Below are 22126 nucleotides of genomic sequence, written 5' to 3'. Positions count from 1 at the left end.
ATCACGTCACAAGTCATCATAAGCTCCTCTCTTGTGGCCCTCCTTCCCCAGCCACTTCATTATGCTCCTTGAGGGAATCTGGATGCTGGACTTTTCTCAAAGCTCAGCTCAGCTGCTCCATGGTTCTCAGGCTTCCTTCTCCTCGTCGTCAATATTGTCCATTAATATTTCTAAGAGTGGGAAGAACTGGTAAAACATATGCTGGGCTGGCAAATGCTGGGAGCCAGGCCAGTGGCTGGCTGATTACCTCTTAATAAGATTGCTGGCCTGAAGCAGCCATCTAAGATACATCAATTGGTCTCAACCCACCTGGATCAAAGGAGAATGAAGAACACCAAGGACACAAGGTGATTATGAGCCCAACAGACAGAAAGGGCCACATGAACCACAGACTACATCAGCCTGAGACCAGAAGAACTAGATGGTGCCCAACTACAACCAATGACTGCCCTGATAGGGAACACAACAGAGAACCCCTGAGGGAGCAGGAGAGCAGTGGGATAAAAAAAAAAATGCAGACCCCAAATTCTCATAAGACCAGACTTAATGGTCTGACTGAGACTAGAAGGACCCCAGTGGTCACAGCCCCCAGACCTTCTGTTGGCCCAGGACAGGAACCATTCCTGAAGCCAACTCTTCAGACAGGGATTGGACTGGACAATGGGTTGGAGAGGGATGCTGGTAAGGAGTGAGCTTCTTGGATCAGGTGGACACTTGAGACTATGTTGACATCTCCTGCCTGGAGGCGAGATGAGAGGGTGGAGGGGGTTAGAAGCTGGTGAAATGGACACGAAAAGAGTGAGTGGAGGGAGAGAGCGGGCTGTTTCATTAGGCAGAGAGTAACTGGGAGTGTGCAGCAAGGTGTATATGGGTTTTTGTGTGAGAGACTGACTTAATTTGTAAACTTTCACTTGAAGCACAATAAAAATTATTAAAAAAAAAAAAAAGATTGCTGGCCTGAAATTACTTTGCGAGAGGTCTTTTCAAAGAGTAAGAGTGACCATGTTTTACTCAGAATCCCCAAACTGGAAACTCCTCAGGAGGTTCTACTTCAGCAATCCTCTTGTTTCGAGATTGGGCTGTATTGAGACCACCTGACACCAATGTGTCCCTGTCACAGGTTCAAAGTAATCCATAGAAGAAGTCTCCTCTGGGAGTGCATGCCCTTTTTTCACAACCCCTTCCTCACTTCGACATCTTAATGGAGTAAACATTTCCTGTATTCTTGCTCTTTTCGGGTACCCTGCAGGGTGCTACAGAGTCCACACACAGAGTAAGTCTCAGACTCTACCTTGGAGGTATTTAGAGTTTAGTTGGAAGAAAAAAAAATGACACATTCTGATAAGTACAGTGACACAATAGAATGTCGACATTATTTATTGACATATTTTAACAAGCAGAGTAGACGCTTGGTTACCTTAAAAATCCCAAGTGTTCCAAATGCCACCGCCAGCCCCAGTGCCTTGCAGGCAGTGATGAAACACATACGCAGATGGAGTGTCTGAAAGGTAGGTACACGTTATGAGGGCGATCAGTATATTACAAAGCAAAATGAGGTCTGTGCAATCAGGGACATCAAACCAAAATACCAAAGGGGTGCAACGGCTAAAGAAATCAAAGCAAGTCAAGGGAGATCTGGAAAGGCTTCTTTCATGGTGAAGGGTGAGGCGGAAAGCATTCTGAGGTAAGTAGTAGCATTCTATCATACATCGTTCCTTCTTTTCGAGACTTGCAGACATGAAAACAGGGCCTCCTCATCTTCCCGTGTCCACAAAGCGACTTTTCACATCCTTAACTATAAAGGAGTTCCTCTCCCTCTACTCTTTTCTTCAGAATGAATAACCTCATTGCCTTTTCTTCTTCGTGGCGCCGATTTTCCATGCCTTTAATCATTTTTGCTGAATTTCTCTGGACTTTATCCAAGTTTCCATGCCGTGCTTAAACTGTATGGTCCCAAAGTGAAGACAATGCTTTAACTTCGAGAAGCTAAATATAATAACAAAGATTCCCCTGTGGTTGGAGAAGGTTCTACTGCAGCCTAATGAAATTAATAAACTTTTGACAGTGTATCTAAGTGCCTTATAACGAATGTATTTACTAAAACGCTCAGCCAGCATGGGCTGGAGCATGTGTGGGACTCAAGCTGGAAGGGAGAATGTTCTCCCTATAATTTAGCCCACATGAACAGTGATCAAAAGTTCAGTGACCGATACTTTAGCCAAAGTTCTGGAACCCAGATGAACACTCTAGGCAAATGAAAGCTTGTGGCATATAAGCCCCCTGTAAAAGTTACATTTACATGAATTAAACTGGTGGTCGTAGGAAGGTTTGAAGTCGAAAGGGGGCTGGGGAAGGCAAGGGGGACCAGATGTGAGCGTAACCAAAAACACCTCTGCAGCAGGCACTTAAGAGCACCTCTGTCGGCAAATTGAGCTCGGAGCCAGAGATTTAGCGGATAAAACACAAAGCCATCCTTCGACGGCTGAAGACAGCACACATGAAGCACGCACCCTGGGCAGGATTAAGCAAATGTAAGCTATTATTGTATCAGCAATATCTTTTTGATGGACAAGAACATTGATAAATGAAGGGAAAACTTACTCACAGCATCTCAGACAGGGAAGGGCTTGTGGAGGATTGCTATTCCCCAGGCCTCAGGGTTCCATGCAAGGATTTCCCTAGAGTAGCACCCTTGACCTCTCTATCCCCAAGCGATCTGATTGGTTGGCCACTCTGGCTCTTTCTTTCTGAGTCTGCTTGTCCACAGAGGGCCACTTTACAGCCCGCCCTCAGCCATGTGTTAGGCAGGGTGTACATCCAGGTAGTGGAAGCTGGGCCAGCAACTGGGTAGATAAGATTGTCTCATTCAGAAATGAGTATTACAAAGTCCACTGCACCAAAGCATTCCTTCAGTCCAGCCTCTATCACAAAACCTTTATTTTGATGTCTTTCTGTTTCTCAATTGGTTCCAAACTCAGGAGAACAAGAGAGGGTAGCACTCACCCTTCTCCTAAGCCTCAAAGGGATTTTAGACATCATCTCTTCCCACAGCCCTGAGTCACCAGGTCATATCCTCTTCCCTGCAGAATTACGGTTGAAAGAAAAGCGAGAAGCCACTTCAGTTGCTTTTGGGAAAGATAGAGAGAGCACATAGGAATGGTTGCTGTCTGCTCCCCGACCCTGTAACTCTTGGGAATAAGGCTAGAAGGACAAAATAACACATTTTTTTCTTTGCCTTCCTCCAGCTTTCCCAAGGTGCACATTTTTCAGTTGATACACTTCTCTAACATTCTATCAACCCTGAGGCTTTATGTGAGGAGCAGAGTACTTCTACACCTCGAAGAATCTGAGAACCCCCAAGCGAAGTCTTTATTCTACAGATAAGGAAAGTGTGGCCTTACCCAAAGAGACATATCCAGCCAGTAACAACGGTACCTTCGGCTCAAAGGCAGTGCTCACAACTGCTGCTTTTCTGTTCCAACGTAATGTGCTCCAATTGCCATCATGGCAGTGACTCTCCAGGTGGGAAGGTGGATCATTCCAGGTAAGGAATGAATGTCACGTGCAGATTATTTAGAAGTCCCCAGGTGACATCTAAGTCAATTGGCAAAATAAATTCTATTAAGAAAACATTCTGCATCCCACTTTGAAGTGTGGCGTCTTAAATGCTAACAAGCAGCCATCTAAGATGCATCAATGAGTCTCAACCCACCTGGATCAAAGGAGAATGAAGAACACCAAGGTCACAAGGTAATTATAAGCCCAAGAGACAGAAAGGGCCACATGACTAGAGACTTACATCATCCTGAGACCAGAAGAACTAGATGGTGCCCGGCCACAACCAATGACTGCCCTGACGGGGACACGCCAGAGAACCCATGAGGGAGCAGGAGAACAGTGGGATGCAGACCCCAAATTCTCATAAAAAGACCAGACTTAATGGTCTGATTAAGACTAGAAGAATCCCAGCGGTCATGGTCCCCAAACCTTCCATTGGCCCAGGACAGGAACCATTCCCGAAGACAACTCATCAGACATGGATTGGACTGGACAATGGGTTGGAGAGAGATGCTGATGAGAAGTGAGCTACTTGTATTAGGTGGACACTTGAGACTATGTTGGCATCTCCTGTCTAGAGGGGAGATGGGCGGTAGAGGGGGTTAGAAACTGGCAAAACGGTCACGGAAGGAGAGACTGGAAGGAGCGAGCAGGCTGACTCATTAGGGGGAGAGTAAGTGGGAGTATGTAGTAAGGTGTATATAAGTTTATATGTGAGAGACTGGCTTGATTTATAAACTTTCACTTAAAGCACAATAAAAATTATTAAAAAAAAAAAAGTCTCCAGGTGAAATTCTAAATCACCTCTCTAGGAGTCAGGCCTAGATGTGGATCCAGGAATTGTTATTCAATAGGCATATGAATATGAGCAAGTTACTCTCTGAACCTCAGAATCCTCATCCATAAAGTCGAAATAATGAAACCTACCTATCTGACATCATACTATAGGGTCACCATGAATCGGAATCGACTCGATGGCAGTGAGTTTCGTTTAGTTTGTTTTTGACCTATCTGACAGGCTTGTTGTCAGTACTAAATCAGATGACATCTAGACCAAAACTTTTCCTGATTTTACATATCCAGTGGCTTCTGTATCAGTCAAGGATAAGCTAGAATATGCTGCACTAACAAACGACCCCAACGTTTCAGTGGCTTAACATAAAAAAAGTTTATTTCTTGCTCATACCAAGTCCACCATAGATCCAAGGGACTCTCCAGTGACTCTTTCAGAAATTCAGGCTGCCCGCAATCACAACCCAAGGCCTACTCCATGATCACAGGACAAGCGACTAGAGTGCTGCGGGGTTTCACACTCCAATTAAATGTTCCTGCATGAAAGTAACATATGTCACTTCTGCCCACAACTCTGGTCTTCCCTTGAAAGTGTGTAAGTCAACCCCAGTAAACAATCTAGGATATCCTATAGAGCTCAGGGAAGACATTCCAAAATAGGCACATTACTAAGCGAGAAGTAGAAATTACCTCCTCTCCCCCAAAGAGCAAAATGGAGCCAATAAGACATGTCTCTCCAAGAAAAGGCACAGTGGCTTTATCCCCTAAAGACACCGACCACTATGGTCGCTGCAGTAAGAATGAAAGCAATATGGCAAAATAAAACCAAAACGAAAGGAATTTGTACTAAGAATGTATCTTGGTTGGTTTTCAAGGATACACTAACCATCTGTACCATTATTCTGGGTTTTCTCCACCAGAAGAGACTGGCTTAGTGACTTTCTGTAAATAGGAAAAATGATTAAATGGAGTTGGGCAGAAAAGCCCTAAGAGTGCAGCATGATGCAGCGACGCATGATTTCAGCATGCTTCTGTGCCTCTCATGTGTGCACTCTTTCTCCCTTCTGGCTCCCAAAGTGAGTCTGCTATGGATTAAACTGTCCCCTTCTCCTCCCCCCGCCCCACAAATATGCATTGAAATTCTTACCCTTGCATGTATAAATATGACCCTGTTTGGAAACAGGGGTTTGCTTTCGTTATGTTAATGAGGTCACACAAGAGTAGGGTGGGTCCTAACCCTAATCAGTTCTGAGTTACAGAAAGAGAATAGACACAGAGACACACAGACAGAAGGGGAAGACAGACGACAGAGACACATGTACCTACAAGCCCAGGAATGCCAGAAATTGTTGGCAGCTACTAGGAGCTGAAATAGACAGGGAGGACCTCCCTCTAGAGCCAGGCCCTGAATTCAGACTTCTAACCTCCAAAATTCTGAGAAAAGAGACTTCTATTCTTTAAAGCCACCGTGTGTAATATCTGTGTTACAGCAGCACTAGGTAACTAAGACATGGTTGAACATTTGGGAGTCTGCAGGTAAATATCCAATGGCCCTGTGAAAGCATCATTGTGCCCTGTGCTTCTAAGGAGGCTGACCAACCCCACTGAGGGAGGCCAGGCCTTACAAATGCCATGCTAGCAGCAGTCACTGGAATTAAAACAGCTGAGCGGTTACAAAGTAATCCATCGAACAAGAAGCATGTTTTTATTATGTTTTCATGCAAAGAACCGAAAACCCAAATGAAACAGTGTAGGGTCTGGGGGTGGGGTGGGGGCAGTGTTGAATTCTAGGATCTTTCAACTTAACCAGACGCACATAAAAATATTTCACCTGACTTCACAGAGAATTTCATATATGCTTATTTTCTTCTCTCCTTCTTCCTGCATAAACAACATGCCCACATTTCTGCCTCTCGCCTCCCTTTCCTTCCCAGGAGGGCTTTTCCTGCTTTGATTAATCATATTTTGGTTTAGCTTCTCAGCAGGGATGACTCACATTTCCAGCGCTTGGAAGAAACACATCACACTGCTCCCTCAATTGCTTGTTTTGCAGCAAGTTCCCAAACACAAACCTGAAGTCGGCCTCGGGAGGTAGGAAGGCTCTCTCTGCTGCCAGACCGTCTGATGAGCAGGCCTCTGGCTGTATTTCTGCCCACGATCCCACTGCAATGGTGAAGGTGGAGGCTGGCATTGGCATGGTTACGTAGTAATGCCAGCTCGAGAACCCTAGAAATAGCAACAGAAAAACCATGATGAGGTCAATGCGTGGCACAGGACCTTCCTCTGTGTTTCTCCTCATTAGGCATTTGAAGAGCTTGTGATAAGCTGGTATGAGGCAGTTCTTGGAGGTCAGTCAGTCACGTGGATCGAAGGGGCATTATTCCAGGTCACAGGGAAACTATAGAAGGGATGTGAGTTTCAGGGCAGCCAAGGAAATTGAGGTCTCTTCCAGGGATCAGGCTGAAGCCCTTCAAGTGAGTGTATAAAGGGTGGTGGCTGAGGTGGTCACTCAGGTGCAAACACAGAAGGGTACAGGTGGTATGTGCCTACAGAATCAAGAACGTGTCTTATTCACCCTTATTGCCTAGCACAGTTTCTGGCATAAAAAGAGATGCTCAATCGATGACTATTAAGTGAATGAATAAATGAACAAATGAATGATTGCTTCTATGCTATAACTGCACTATTTTACTAAACATAATTCAAGTCAGTCTACAATGGATACAGAAGAAAACACACAGGACTAGGGAAGGGAGACACCTAGGCTTTAGTTCCAACTCTGAAACTAGTTAGCTGTGGGTCTTACCTCTCCCATCCTTTTTGTCTGACCATACATTGGGCTGCTCCCCACTCCTCACTAAGCAGATGAAAAACAAGTCTAGAGAGGTGCAATGAGCCAAAGACTACGAACTAGTTTGTAACAGAGCTGGGAGTACAGTGGGTCTTTCGGCCTAGTCTAGGTATATTCTCCACTTTGTCCAAATCTTGGAGAAAGCTTTATCACAGGGATGAATGATTGATAACTTGCCACACAGTACTTCTCTAGATTCTAAGGAGGCACTTTAAAAATAATTTTAATGTTCTTAAAATCTGAATGTGTCTAAACCAGAGGCTCCATCAGCCTGAGACCAGAAGAACTAGATGGTGCCTGGCTACAACCAATGACTTCCCTAACAGGGAACACAACAGAGAACCCCTGAGGGTGCAGGAGAGCAGTGGGGTGCAGACCCCATATTCCCATAAAAAGACCAGACTTAATGGTCTGACTGAGACTAGAATGACCCCGAAGGTCATGGAACCCAGACCTTCTGTTAGCCCACGACAGGAACCATTCCCATAGCCAACTCTTCAGACACAGATTGGACTAGACTATGGGATAGAAAATGATACTGGTGAAGAACGAGCTTCATGGATCAAGTAGACACATAAGACTATGTTGGCATCTCCTGTCTGGAGGAGAGATGAGAGGGCAGAGGGGGCCAGAAGCTGACTGAATAGACTCGAAAATGGAGAGTGGAGGGAAGGAATGTGCTGTCTCATTGCAGGGTGAGCAATTAGGAATACATAGCAAGGTGTATATAAATTTTTGTATGAGAGACTGACTTGATTTGTAAACTTTCACTTAAAGCACAATAAAAATTAATAAAAAAAACCCTGAATGTATCATATAACCTAACACAGTATTTTTTTTTTCTGAGTCTCTGCTATAAATTGATGGTATGTTTTAAGGGGAATTGATATCACTTTATATTACAGCGAACATATTCTCCTCACATTCCTAAGAGGAGGAACTTCCATTAGAGTGATACCCCTGGCCTCTCTTTCAGCCCCCTTACAAATTCCTTTGTAGGAGATATTCTTTCTTTAAGTCTTAGAGGATAAAGCACCCATGGAGTAACCTGTGGTTGTCCAATTTGGTCAATGAGTAGATGTAAAATTCTAGGTCAAGATATTAACCTGCCCATACTGGCCAACAGACATCACACAACATTCTCAGAGTGCTTTACCAGCAAAAATAAATAATAATGGTTAGATTTTATATCTATCTGCTTGGCTCCTTTGTCTCTCAACTAATTCTAAGCTCAGAAAGGCAACAGGGGCCATTATTTATTCATCCCTTGAAATTCTATCATCTTAGATTCAAAGAAGTACAGTACAGAACTCCTCTAATGAACACAACAATTTTTAAATAGAAAACAAAGACTTAAATTTAAGGAAAAAATATGATATCCAAATTGGGAAGTCATTAGAGGAAATACTTGAAGGAGGAATATAGAAGGGCATGCTCAGAACTGCTGGAAACCCCTCCCAGAGACAGCCATTCTCTCTGTTTCTGGAGTCAGAGTGGCCACTCTTCATCCAACTCTATAGCTGATCTCGAAGTTGAAGGCATGTTCCTCCTTAAAGGGATGGCCAAATTCAGTGGTGTTGGAGCTAATCCAGTGATGCACGTAGCTTCTAGTAGGCTTGAAGGAAAGCCACGGCTTTGAAAAGAATTGCTGCTCTGATCCTGAGGCAGGAAGAAGAGGGTAGCGATAATCACAGCGGGCTTGATAAAAGCATGACATGGGTTTGACGCGACACGCTGTTCTGCACCCACCTTCCTCATTTTTTCCTTTCCTGTAACTACCTCATTCCCTGCCACCAGATGCCTCACTGTGATTGCTTCATGAAGAACTTGAATTTGGGCAAGACAACACAGTAAGAGCTGGAGAAGGGCGTGGAGAGGGAAGAAAAGGAAAAAAGTTGTGGGCGAGGAACTAAATCTTGATGCTAAATCTTAGGTTTTTTTTAGAAAGAAATAATCCTGAAAAACTAAATTCTTTTAATCAAAGGGCTGTGGTCTAGTCATTCTTTCTCTGAAGTATACTTTGGAGTACTTACCGTGGGCCATTGGATTTTGCCTTTAAAAACTTCATACTTCGGGGTTCAGTAATTTAATAGAAATGACGGGGCTTTCAGGTAAACATGGGAGATTGAAAGCATGAAGCTACCTTTGCTTCCTCCCAAAACCCCATTAAAGGACAGTAAAAGGGTTTTTTTTTAAGGTTCGAATCAACAAGAACAGGAATAATAAGAGACAACAGCCACAATATTTAGGAAGCTAGAAAGCAGATGGAAAGCGGTGAATGACACAGCTGACCTGAATTCTAAGTTAGCAGTGGGGAAAGACGAGAACTACCTCATCTGACAACCCAGAAGCCCCAAGAGGCCTGGCGGTGGTAGAGGTGCTAAACTAAGCAGGACTGGCTGAACATCTGTCCAAGAAGCAATCAGATGGCCTCCCCAACTCTGCATACCTGGACAATTTTCCCACTATCACCTCCGCCCCCCCCAACACACACCCCAGAAAACAGCTGGAAGTGCACTTCCTAAGAGGGCAAAAGACAGGGCCGCTGGACTGGGGGGAAATGGCACAGTTGAAGGCAAATGAATGGGATTGGATGAACATATGCACACTGAATGTGGCGACCTCTGCCATCTTCCCTTACTTGGTTCCCAGAATGCTGGCAGCCAGTCTTTCACTTCCAGGCAGGAGACTGAAGGAACCTGATCTGTCCAAAAGAAGAAACCTAAAAACACTGTCATTTAGATTCCCTACGATCAGTGTATGGATTGAATTGTGTCCCCCCAGAATATATGTTAATAATCCTAATCCCTATACCTGTGGGTGTGATCTAATGTAAAGTAATACAATGCAATTAAAAACCACAACGAGATGGCGCCCAGCTACCACCATCGACTGCTCTGACAAGGATCACAATAGAGGGTCCCAGGCAGAGTTGGAAAAAAATGGAGAACAAAATTCTAACTCACAAAAAAAGACTGGACTTATTGGTCTGGCAGAGACTGGAGAAAACAGAGACTATGGACCCCAAACACCCTTTAAACTCAGTACTGAAGCCACTCCTGAGGTTCACCCTTCAGCCAGAGGTCAGACAGGCCCATAAAGCAACATGAGACTGAATAAGCACAGCAGCCTAGGCGAAAGAACTGGAAGGCAGGAAGGGAGAGCAAAGCTGGTAATGGGGAACCCCAGGCCAAGAAGGAGAGAGTGCTGACATGTTGTGGGGTTGGCAACCAATGTCACAAAACAATACGTGCATTAATTGTTTAATTAGAAACTAATTTGTTCTGTAAACCTTCATCTAAATCACAATTTAAAAATATATTTTTCTACTGAAGAGGAAACCCCTGAGTCACCTCCACAGAGTTTACACGATCACAGAAGCATAAGCACAATAAAGCACAATGGCTTTTTCAGGAAAAAAAAAAAAAAACCCAAAAAACAAAGAACCAAACTCATTGCCGCTGAGTCGAATCCAACTCACAGCAGCCCGTGTGTTACCGAGTAGAACTGCCCCAGAGGGTTTTCTTGGCTGTAACTTTCACGGGAGCAGATTACCAGGCCTTTCCTCTACGGGTCCACTTGGCGGGTCCAAACTACCAACCTTGAGGTTAACAGTCAATCACACACCCATTACGTTACACCTAAAGAAACATAATGTCATCACCTCCCATAATGCAACCTAATGTAACATAATCAATCAATTAGTTGAGGTCATACCAATGCAGGGTAGATCCTAAACCTAATCACGTCTGAGTTATATGAAGAATAGCATAGACAGAGAGAAACAAAGATACAAAGAGGAGCAGAGAGGGGAAAAATAGAAGACCAGGTCAGGTTCAAGATCCAAGTAACAGAAAGAGTAAAAAAAAAGCTCCAGGAAAAACAACAACAACAAAGAAAACCATTAAAAACAGCTTTAAAAATTCAAGAAAATTTCACCAAACTAAAGGAGACATGAGTTTCCAGACTGTAAAGACCCACAGTCTCAGCATACTGGATAAAAATCAACCCACCTGGAGATATATCATTATGAAATTTAGAACCCTGGGGACAAAGACAAGATCCTACAAGCTTCCAGAGAGAGGGAAAAAAAAAAAAAAACTCACATATAATAAGGACATTTTCAGACATGCAGGGTTTCAAAAAAATTCACCTCCCACATGCCCAATTTTCTGGAAGCTACTAAAGTACCTAAAGTGCACTTCAAAAAGAGGTAGTAAACCAAGGAAGAAGAAGACAGGTGAGCCAACACAGGAGAGAAGCAAAGGAAATCTTCAGAATGATGGAGAAGGGAGATCCCAGGGGCCAGCTGTGTGTTCCATGGAGAGGGCACCTCCGTCCCCATTGGAGAAGGCTAAAGGGCCCCAGGAGAGGCTGCTTCAAGAAGGTGAAACTGAGAGGAAGTCTGACATATCTGAGAGTCTTGAAAAGAGATTGAAGCACCTTTCAAAGAGTTTAGGATTGGTGAATATATAGGAACCCTAGGGAAAAAAAAAAAAGCAAGAAGACAATTATTAACTCCATGAAATACTAATGTGTTGTACAGAAATAATAAGGTAATCATAGATTTACTACAAGGCTCAGCTTTTAATAATAGATATAGATATAATAATTTAAGTGAAGAGTATCCATCTAACCAAAGCTATGACATTAATTATATTGGGAAGATGGGATGTGGAGAAGACAGCATGTGTGTGACGGGGGTAGGGGAGCAAAGACCACAGTGGGAAGACCAACACTGAACAATTGGGCAGCTAGCTCACTGATGGGCATGTAGGTAAACATCAAATTGTCAGCTAAAAGAGGTGAAAGAGGCACCTCTGGAGAGGGAGAAATGAGGAGGGCAGAGATATCTGGCTCTTTAAATATGTGCATTTTTAATATAAAAAAATAAAACTAATCAATCAAATTAAGTAAAAGGTAACCGCAACAGAACAACAAAATTTTGGTTCTGAGATACCACTGAATGATCAAATATACATCAGAAGGAAGCGGCACATTAGAGATAAGGAGCAGGCACCATCCAGTAAGAATCCTCTAAGAACGAAACACTACGCACAATAGGCTTTTTCCTTGTGTTCGTATTGAATCTCTGGCCTGGGTGTTCACTGCCTGGTGCTTGTACCATCCATCTAGTAGCAGGCATGAAGAGGCTTTCGGACACAGCAGGGACCAAACTGCTTCCAAGAGAGAACACCGCTAATGCAATCAGCGTTGGTGAGATCCCTGTGCACTGTCCCTGGGAATTCACAAGAGGCGCCCAACCCCCTCACATGCCCACACCTTATCAGAATGTCTGTCCCCTCAAGATGATGTGGGAGGGGCACTGGAAGCCACAAAGGGATGCAACGGGGAGAGAAATGGAGTTTTTGTTTTGTTTTGTTTTGAAAAAAAAAAAAAGGTCAGAAACCTTCAACAACCTGGAGCTTGGGAGTAAGATACCAAAAGTGATACTAGAACCTGAGCTGAGTCCATCAGAAATATTTTAGAGCTGTCATTGCTCCCCTGCAGTCTTATCTGACATTAAATAATGGAGATATTTTTGGAAATGTACTGAAAATATCACCCAAATTCATATTTTAAATGCTCAAGATGATCTCCCCCTATACTGCTCTCAAGATGTTTTATTTTTTTTTTTTAGATTGCTAGGAGCTCCTCTACTTAATGGAGCTCATTTGGAATGAAATGTTTCAAGCTCCAATCTTTTAAAACAAAGAAAACTTTCTTGGATAGCAAGTGACAGTCAAATCGGGGCAGACACATTAGCTGGCCAAATAAAAACCAGCCCGAAATCCACTTCCCAAAGACCCTGGGTTGGACCCTTCTCAAAAGGGCCTGACCACCCTGAGATTTTTGCCCTGATCCTGGGTGATGGCTACAATCCAGTGCCACTATCACAGGAAGCTTCCAGTGCTCTAGGGAAGGTGTTTATTGCTTCATTACTCTGAGGACATTTCTATCATCACCATCTGGTAGAAACGTCTCTTTTGAAGGTTGTCTGTATGTGGATTATTCCATCACGCCCAGTCTTGCCTGAAGACTGCCCCCTGCCACAGGGAGCTGCTCTGGGAACACCTGACCTCAGCTTCAAATCAGACTGCATAATATGTAGACCAGGAGGTGGAAATACTGCCCCAGAAAAGACATGCATTCCAAAGGCAAAAAAAAAAAAAAATCATTTCTGGATTGTCTGTTGTTTGGAATAAGCCTAACTGCTTTTCTAGGCAAAGAGAATTGGTGAGGATTTGTTTTTCCTGAATATGGCCATTGGTTAAGAGTTTGGGCTCTGTAATCTGATTGCCAGGGTTCAAATCCCTGCTCTGAGCTTACCAGTTCGGGCCCACAACCTAATCTCTCTATGCATCAGTTTCCTCAACTGTAACAAGGAAATGATCACAGTAGCTACCTCACAGGATTATGTGGGGATTAAACTTCCAACTTCCCACCTTTTGGTTAGCAGCCCAGCTCTTAACCACTGCGCCACCAGGTAACATATATAGGAATCACGAGGCACAGTAATGGGCACAGAGCAAGTGTTGAAGAAATGTTAGCTGCTGTTGTCCTAGTCATCGTCGTCATCATCATCATCATCACCTCATCATCACCATCTGCAAGCTCTCGTCTTTGCAGCTGTCTCTGTGTTGCTAGGACTGGCTTTCTGAAGGCAGAGGCAAAGAAGGTTGAAGGTATGGCTGCCACATGTGCACTGGAGCCAATGGCCTGATGAGGCCCACAGATGGGGTTTCAGATTGAATGGCATTAAAAAGCAGTGCACACAAAGCAATCCGTTTAAAGAAGAATGACAGCCCAAAGGGGGCATCCTGTATGACTTCATATAGAATGGGCCATTTGGAGGCTATTTAAATGGTGTTTACTTTAAATGAGCCATCCTTGATGAAATAGACAGTGAATGCCTTCATTTTCCTTTTTGATTCAATCCACTTACACTAGACTCCCTCGCTGCACCAGATGCAAAATAGAACACGCTATACTTGAATTAACGCAGAGGTTTTCCTCTGCAGAGGCCAGGAGCCCACCACATCACAGTAAGATTTCATGGCCAGGTTGGAATTCATTAGAAAGACTAACAGAGAGCTGAGGTGGTAGGAAGGGGCCTAGAGGAAACGGCGCTCCCTAACTTTGCAGGCTTGAACGGCCACCTAGCTTGCCCTCCATCCTCCTTAAAAAGGCTTGTTGTTGTTACTTGCCATTGAGTCGATTCTGACTCACGGCGGCCCCATTTGTGCAGAGGAGAACTGCTCCACGGGGTGTTCAATGGTTGTGAACTTTCAGAAGCAGATCGTGGGGCCTGTCTCCCGAGATGTCTCTGGGGGAGTTCGCACCGCCAACCTTTCGGCTCGTAGTCAAGCACTTAACCATCTGCCCCACCCAGGGACTTCTAGAAAGAAGGCAGAGTTTCCTACAGCCCCTACACCACTCTCCCAAATTGGATCTTATTTAGGCAGAAAAACTCTTAGGCGTCAACTTTCTCACCACTAGGACGTATACATCGTGTCAGACGTTGTTCATGCAATCACAACAGCAGCTGCTTGGAAATCCAAAGAGACGTTTTTATCTCCAAAACAGGACTGGAATTTTCCTTAAAGATGACTGTTTTTTTTTTTTTTTTTGGTGTGACTCATAAGAGACAGTTTAAAATTTAGTTTTGAAAATAATTATCGTAACGAAACAGTGCTAAAACAGTTGCATTAATTATTTTTTCCCTTTACTACTCTAAAAACTATCCTAGAATAGCTTCGAAGATTCTGTCTTCCAAGGGAGGAGGTGCTATCAGTAGAGAGGACAAAAGGAAGAACAAAGTAGTCAGTTCATGGGAGAGAGAACTTTTTATCTCAAGCCTTTGAAAATATTTACTAATTATCTTAGAGAATATTCTTATAAAAAGGAAAAGAATTCAAAGAGAAAAAGAAATCACTGTACTCGTTTTTACACATCAGTCATGCCTCCAAACCAAAAAAAACCTGTTGCTATCAAGCTGATTCCAACTCCTAGCAACCCCATAAGACAGAGTGGAGCTTGCACCATAGGGTTTCCAAGGAGTGGCTGGTGGATTCTAACTGCTGACCTTTTGGTTAGCAGCATGAGCTCTTAACCCCTGTGCCAGCAGGCTGCAGTAAATTAAATACAAGATTTATGGAAAGGTGTGGTCTTATCGTTAGCGGAGTCTTGGACAAACTAGGTCTCTGGGTGGCATAAGCAGTTTGCCCTCGACTACTAACCTAAAAGTTGGCGGTTCGAACCCACTCAGGGCCACTGCAAAAGAAAGGCCTGGCAATCTGCTTCCCTAAAGATTATAGCCAATAAAATCCTATGAAGCAGTTCTACTCTGTAACACATGTCACCATAAGTCAGAAATGACTCAGTGGCAACGGATTTTGGATAAACTTACTAAAGGTACAACCACACACAGAGAACCACTAAGCTGTTGCAAAGGCGAGAACAGAGTATTCGTCTTTGTAAAGTTAAGCATCTTGTAGAACTTCTTGTATTTAAAGAGTCAGTGTTTTCACTGAAAATGAAAACAGGCACGGAAATTCTTCCTAGTAAAAGCATCCATCTTGTCTTTTAAAAAGCAAGGAGCATTCAGATAACACAGGGCATTCAGAAACATCAGGTTAATAATACTTTTATTTAACTATTATTTTTCTTTACTCCACTCTATTGTAGCTCCTGTTTCTTTCCTACTCAAGATTGTTTCTTTCTCTATCCACTATTCTTTACTTCAGAGCTTCCTGCTCAAATTATTCCATACTTCGAGCTGTGATATACTGTGTGTGCGTGTCTAGTAAAGCTCCCAGTTTGGGGAACTTTCACAAACATCAGCTTTCTCTTTTACTACTTCTTAGACGCTGAGTCTACACGCTCTGGTTTTTATGAGCTAGTGCCACCCTCTTGAATACTCATGGCGTGACAGTCTTTGTTAGCTCTTCTCTGCTATTGCTCAAGGGCTGTAACTGGCACCAGAACACAGGAGACAGTAGGACGCCCTGGGCTGGTATGCACCGGCACTGTCTAACCAGTGCGATGTGCCAGTCGTGCCACCACCTCTCGGCCACTGATGCCATCAGAGCAGGGCTTCAGGTTTCCTCCTCTGCAACATGGTGCTGTCTAAGGCACAGGAGACCCAGGAGAGACTGCCCAAAAGAGCATTCTTGTCAACCAGGCAAAAGAGCGCCACCTACCGAACCAAGAGCACAATCGCTTCCACAGGTTCTGGAATACCTACAGGAATAATACATCACGCCAGGCTTATTATTTACTCCAAGTCTCACTGGCTGTTCTGACCAATGATACAGATGACTCAGTGTCCCTCAAACTTAAGTACAAAATGGATCAGTAAACTGGACACCAAATCATATTGCTCCTGATGGTCACAGATAAACTTTACTATTTTACCTACACAACAAAATTCATGAATGTCAAGTCTAAGACAAAAATCCACAGCCACAAGTATTGGTAGACACATGGCTGCTGGACTCATCATCGTCCAAAAGACATCATAATGACTTCCACGTATGCTGTGTATGTTAAGTGCAGTGCTGGGGGGCAAGCAAGAACTAGCCGAAGACAAATCACAGAACAAAAGAATTAACTGACACAGATTTAGAAAGTCAAGGTATTATGTGAGTGCTTGGGTGGGTGTAACAGAATAGAACACACAATCCTCACTCCCCTGTGGCTCTCTAAAGAGAAAGGCATTTATTTATACTCCCTGCCTCTGGAAAACACACGCATGTACCAGCACAGAATAAAGTTTCCTCGGCTCTAGAACAAGGAGCTTTCTCTACTTTGCATTCTGTCTTTGTGGGGAAAACACTTCATCATAACCATTCCTAAATGCCTTTTAATTTACCATTTCCTTATACGTAATTCCTGGCTGCATGCTGTGGAAGCCGTTTAAATAGTATTGCTCATGTTGAGCCATTGAGAGGGAAGAAAATTTGGCTTTCAATTGCACACAGGAGGGTCTGGACCCCTGAAATCTTGGCTTTTCCCTGGTATTTCCCACACAAAGTCAAGAGAAAAAGAATGTCAGTGAGCTGGTCTATTGGGCAGGCCAGAGAGGAGCCTTTTGCCCAGGATGAAGTAATGTCTGCAGTCTTGCTTTTGCACAGAAAAATGAAATCAGATCCCACGCAAGGGCACGTATAGTTTTTAACACCTTTCACTTGTTCATAAGCTTTTCTTCCTACATTTGGAAGGACCTTAATTTAGGCAGCCTTGTTCACTTACTTGAGGTTTCCCACAGAAAATATAAGCATTTTATTTTCCTAAAAGATAGGAGTATACTAAATCAGAAAAAAAAAAAAGCAGACTCTCCAAAAGTAAACAACAACAATAATTATCAAACCGGGGAAATAATCAGGAACTACACCCATTTTTTTTTTCTTTTAAAATCAACTGGCCATGGAAAACAGGCAAAAACTCTAATCAGAAGTGTAACTAAAAAAAGAAAAAACCTCAAATCACTTTTGTCGCAATCAGCAGTGGTTTTAAATATTTCTTCCAGGAAGATATTACTTCTGATAACATGGAATGCGTTTATTCTGCAAATAAACTGCGTACAGATTGTATATGAAGGAGTCCATGGGTGGCGCAAATGGCTAAGTGCCTGGCTACTGACTGAAAGGTTGGCAGTTGGAATCTACCATGAGGTACCTCGGAAGAAAAGCCTGGTGATCTGCTTCCAAAAGGTCACAGTCATGAAAACTCCAGACTACCGTTCTACCGTGAAACACATGGGGGCACCGTGAGTCAGAATCAGCTTGACAACAACTAGTTTGTATGGGTTTTTTTTTGTTGTATACAAAGGACTATATTGCGTTTTGGGTTTCTGTGCTCTGTGCTCAATAGTGTAGCTATATTGCGGCAGGGAATACAGGCAGACGATAACACACAGAACAACGTTTCTACCTACTCAAGTGATATTATGTTGACGAAGCTTAATGATAAAGGAGTTGAACAAGTTAATCTAAACCTATGGCCCTGACTTAGCCTTCTTGAAAAAAGAACAGTGGCTACTGAAAACAACTGAGTAAAAATTGAGTAAAATTCTTAGGGTAGTCATCAACTGAAGTCCAAATCATTAGCTTTCCTTTTGGAACAATCACTAGGAGACAGGCTTTCCCGCGTGTAGCGAGGACTCAGAGGTCTGCCTTCTGGTTTCTGTCCCCTGCCCAAGGCCACTGTCCTTTCTGTTGCTGTTCTCGGCCTCGCTGCATTACAGGGCTCCCAGGTGCCGCGTTTCTTTCGGGAAGTCAGCTGGTGCCCGGCAAATGTGCTAATCAGAACGATGTGTCACTGCGATGGAAACTGTGACTTGCTGGGCTGGGTTTTGCCTCTCGTGTTTTCAAGGCTAGCTCATTGTTTTAAAGGGCACCGTGTACAAAGAGCGGAGGTCCTAGGAGACCAATCGGCTAATCTAGAAAACATGACTCGGAAAGGAAATAATATCATCTTGTATTCACATACCCCTTCTCTCTAAGGAGTGCAGATACACTTGTAGACATTATTCCATCCTCAGAACAGCCATTTTGATTTTGGCAGGGAGCTTTGTGAGTACCGCGTCCTGGTTGTCCTGAGAAACCCCAGCTGTGGGCTGCAGAAGGCTCTGCAATGTTAGGCAGAGAGTTCTTTCTCCTTGTCCAGCTCAGTCCTCCTGCAGTGTGAACTGGTGAAAAAAACTGGTGAAGCCGTGGTTTATTCACACAACGGTCTAAGTGATATGAATGTAAGCAAATCCCGGTTAACATCTACTGTATTATAGCTTTGCCTGAAGCTGCTCATTCTGAAAACAAAGTCCACAGACACATTCCTGGAGGTATGAAAGCTTCCCATAAAAATGTTAAAGTTAATTCTTGCATTGTTTTTTGATGATAATCTTTAGATAGACAGACAGACAAGTTATTGCAGGGTCAGAGAATTTTTTCTGTAAACAGCCAGATGAAAGCTTTGTGGACCAGACCGCCTTTGTGACACTGGTGGCATAGTGGTTAAGAGCTGCTAACCAAGAGGTCGGCAGTTCAAATCCAACAGGTGCTCCTTGGAAACCCTATGGGGCAGCTCTACTCTGTCCTATAGGGTCGCTATGAGTTGGAATCGACTCGATGACAATGGGTTTGGTTTTTTGGGTGTTTTTTTTTTTTTTTTTTTAGTGCAAAAGCAGCCATAAACAATGGCTGTGTTCCAATTAGATTTTATTTCCAGAAATGGGTACTGCGCTGCATATGGCCTGGAGGCTCCAGCTTGCTGACCCCTGGACCGTCCAGATGTCAGAGTATTACCAAACTATTTCAGAGTTCACATCTGTATCGGTGTCTACGATTGCACAGGAACAAGTAAGACCACGTTGATTGCTGAGAGATAATGAGAAAACAATGCAAGGATGATGCTTTGGGCCAAGTCAAGTCTCAATGACATCACAGTATGTTGTGTGAGCAAAAGTTTTACAGCAGATGGAAGAAATGTGGTAGGAAAACTGGATCGGGTGCACTGATCCCAAAAGAACCTGCATGAAGCTGTCAGTACCATGTTCACATTGTGAGGGACAAGATAAGCTCAGCAGAATATTAATCTTTATATGAAGTGTGAGTGGCTAATTTGACTTTTACTGATTTAGTGGTTGGGTCTGTGTTTACATTGTAATTTTACTTTGGTGTTATAGGCGTGTGAGAATTGTAAACATAGAGAGTTTATATCTAGTTAAGTTTATAGTTTTTAAAATAGCTTTCTCATGTAAGTAACTTAAAATCCTGAGAAATTGTGAGATTTTTTTTTTCCCCTCTAAAAAGAAAAATAATGCTCAGGTTTGAGAAACCCTGCCAAACACAAGCCTCTCCATCTGAAGGCAGGGCCAAACCATGGATGGGAAAGTATGTAGACTTGGTGAGGTGGGGCTGGGGAGAGCCATGCTCATCCGGGGAGGTGTAGTTATCACAGGAGTCCCTGGGTGGTGCAAACAGTTACTGTGCTTGGCTGTACACCGAAAGGTTGGCAGTTCAAGCCCACCTAGAGGTACCTAGGGAGAAAGGCCTGGCAATCTACATCCCAAAAAATCAGCCACTGAAAACCCAATGGAGCACAGTTCTACACTGACACACATGGAGTTTCCATGAGTTGTAATACACTCCATGGCAACTGGCTTAGTTATCAAAAGAAAATGGCTATTGGCAGAAGTGGGGGCTAAAGGAGGCCAGGGAGCACGGCCTGCTTGAGATCTTAGTGTTTCATGTGCTCAATCAATTCAGCATGTCAGGGGACCAAGTAGGGACGGTGAGCCTAGCAGAACTTCACTAGATAATTGCCAACGAGACCCCAGAGCCTGGTTAGGGAGCCATGTATGTCAGCTAACCTTTCCTCTGCTGAGCTGACAGGGGAATTCGGTCAACACACAAGTGGACAGGAAATGGAGCAGAGGGAAATCTACACATTTTACCCTTAATCAGTTCACACCAAAGAGGAAAGCCACCAGCACTGGGGGCAAAACACCTGTGCAGAATAAAGGTGAAGAAAAGCATCATTCTAAAGACTCTAAGGAAGAGCAAGCCTCTGAAATCAATTTACTACAGAAACCAGAAGATAAATTTAGGACACTGGCATTCCCATTATGATACAAGAATATATAACATCTATGAAATAATTTTTTTTTTTTATGAAATAATAGTAAAAAACCATGAGAAGATAACAGGCCGAAACAGAAGTATAACAGGATGAGATCAAATGATAGCAAAGTAAAGGATAAAAAAGATAATGAAGGATTGCAAGGAAACTAATGTTGTAGCAACATAATTTAACTCTGTGATGAAATCAGCAAACAACAAAAACGTCACTATGGAAAATCAGTGGTATAGAGTATAAATAAAAAAATAAAAGGAGAGCCATATAGACTGGGATAATATATTTGCAATACATATATCTGACGGAAGACTTATATCTAGAGTATATACTCCTAGAGCCCAATAATAAAATGACACAAAAAACACCCACACTTTATAAAAACGAATAAATGATTTAAAGAGATGCTTTTCAAAGGGCGATATAAGAAAGTGCAATAAGCACATGAAAAGGTGCAAACATCGTTAGTTGTCAGGGAAAAGCAAACTGCAACCACAATGAGATGGTGTTTCACAACCAGTTAGATGGCTAAAACTGAAAGGACTGACAATACTAAGTGTCTACAAGGATGTATACAGCACCTGGAACTCTCATACCTTGTCTGTGGGAACACAAAATGATACAACCACTTTGGAAATAGTGTGGCAGATTCTTATACAGTTAAATGTCCATTTATCATATGAACCAGTAATTCCACTCTTAGGTATTTATCCAAGAGGAATAAAAATCTATATTCGCAGCATATTTTTCAGAATGGCCAAATACAATCCCAACATCCACCAGCAGGTAAATGGATAAACAAACTGGATCATTCCTACAGTGGACTGACTGACTACTATTCATTCAATAGAAAATAGAGAAACCACTGACACCAGCAACAATATGGTTGAATCTCACAAACATATGCTAAGCAAAAGAAGCCAGGTACAAAAGACTACACGCCGAATAAGTCCATTTACATGAATATATAAACCCACAACTTGTTGCTGTAGAGTTACATCTGACTCATAGTGACGGAAATTAGACCAGTGGTTGAGTAAGAATCAGCTCGACAACAATGGGTTCAGTATTTTTGGTTTTGGTATCACAAATCAGAAAAGCTTCAATAAATGATCTTGGAACAACTGGCTTCTTTTTTGTAAAAAAATGTTGTGGTGAGTCCTCATTTCACAACCGTGACCAAAATAAATTACAGACAGATTAAGAGTTAAATTATAAAAATTAAACTATACAAATATTACAACAAAGCAGTACATTTCATAGCAAAGAAAGACTATCGCAGAAAAATCT

The 22126-nt window shown here is 43.0% G+C and overlaps 1 protein-coding gene across 21 annotated transcripts in view; it reads right to left on the bottom strand.

Moving 5' to 3' along the window:
• AOPEP (aminopeptidase O (putative)) overlaps nucleotides 1-22126 on the bottom strand; it is a 464323-nt gene that overhangs the window by 366356 nt on the left and 75841 nt on the right. For 20 of the 21 annotated variants that reach the window (XR_007518652.1, XR_007518651.1, XM_049895757.1 and 17 more), the window contains one exon: nucleotides 6423-6576. Coding sequence is in view for 19 of the 21 variants with exons in the window: in XM_049895757.1 (XP_049751714.1) it covers nucleotides 6423-6576 (154 nt within the window). In the remaining 2 variants the exon portion in view is untranslated. Of the gene's footprint in view, nucleotides 1-6422; nucleotides 6577-18694; nucleotides 18784-22126 lie in introns of those variants that run through there. The other variant, XM_049895767.1, reaches the window with a different exon arrangement.

This window comes from Elephas maximus, chromosome 9, assembly GCF_024166365.1.
Source record: "Elephas maximus indicus isolate mEleMax1 chromosome 9, mEleMax1 primary haplotype, whole genome shotgun sequence".
NCBI classification, from domain to species: Eukaryota; Metazoa; Chordata; class Mammalia; order Proboscidea; family Elephantidae; genus Elephas; species Elephas maximus.
Note: the sequence above shows the minus strand (reverse complement) of the source record. Positions and strands in the feature narration are given on the sequence as shown.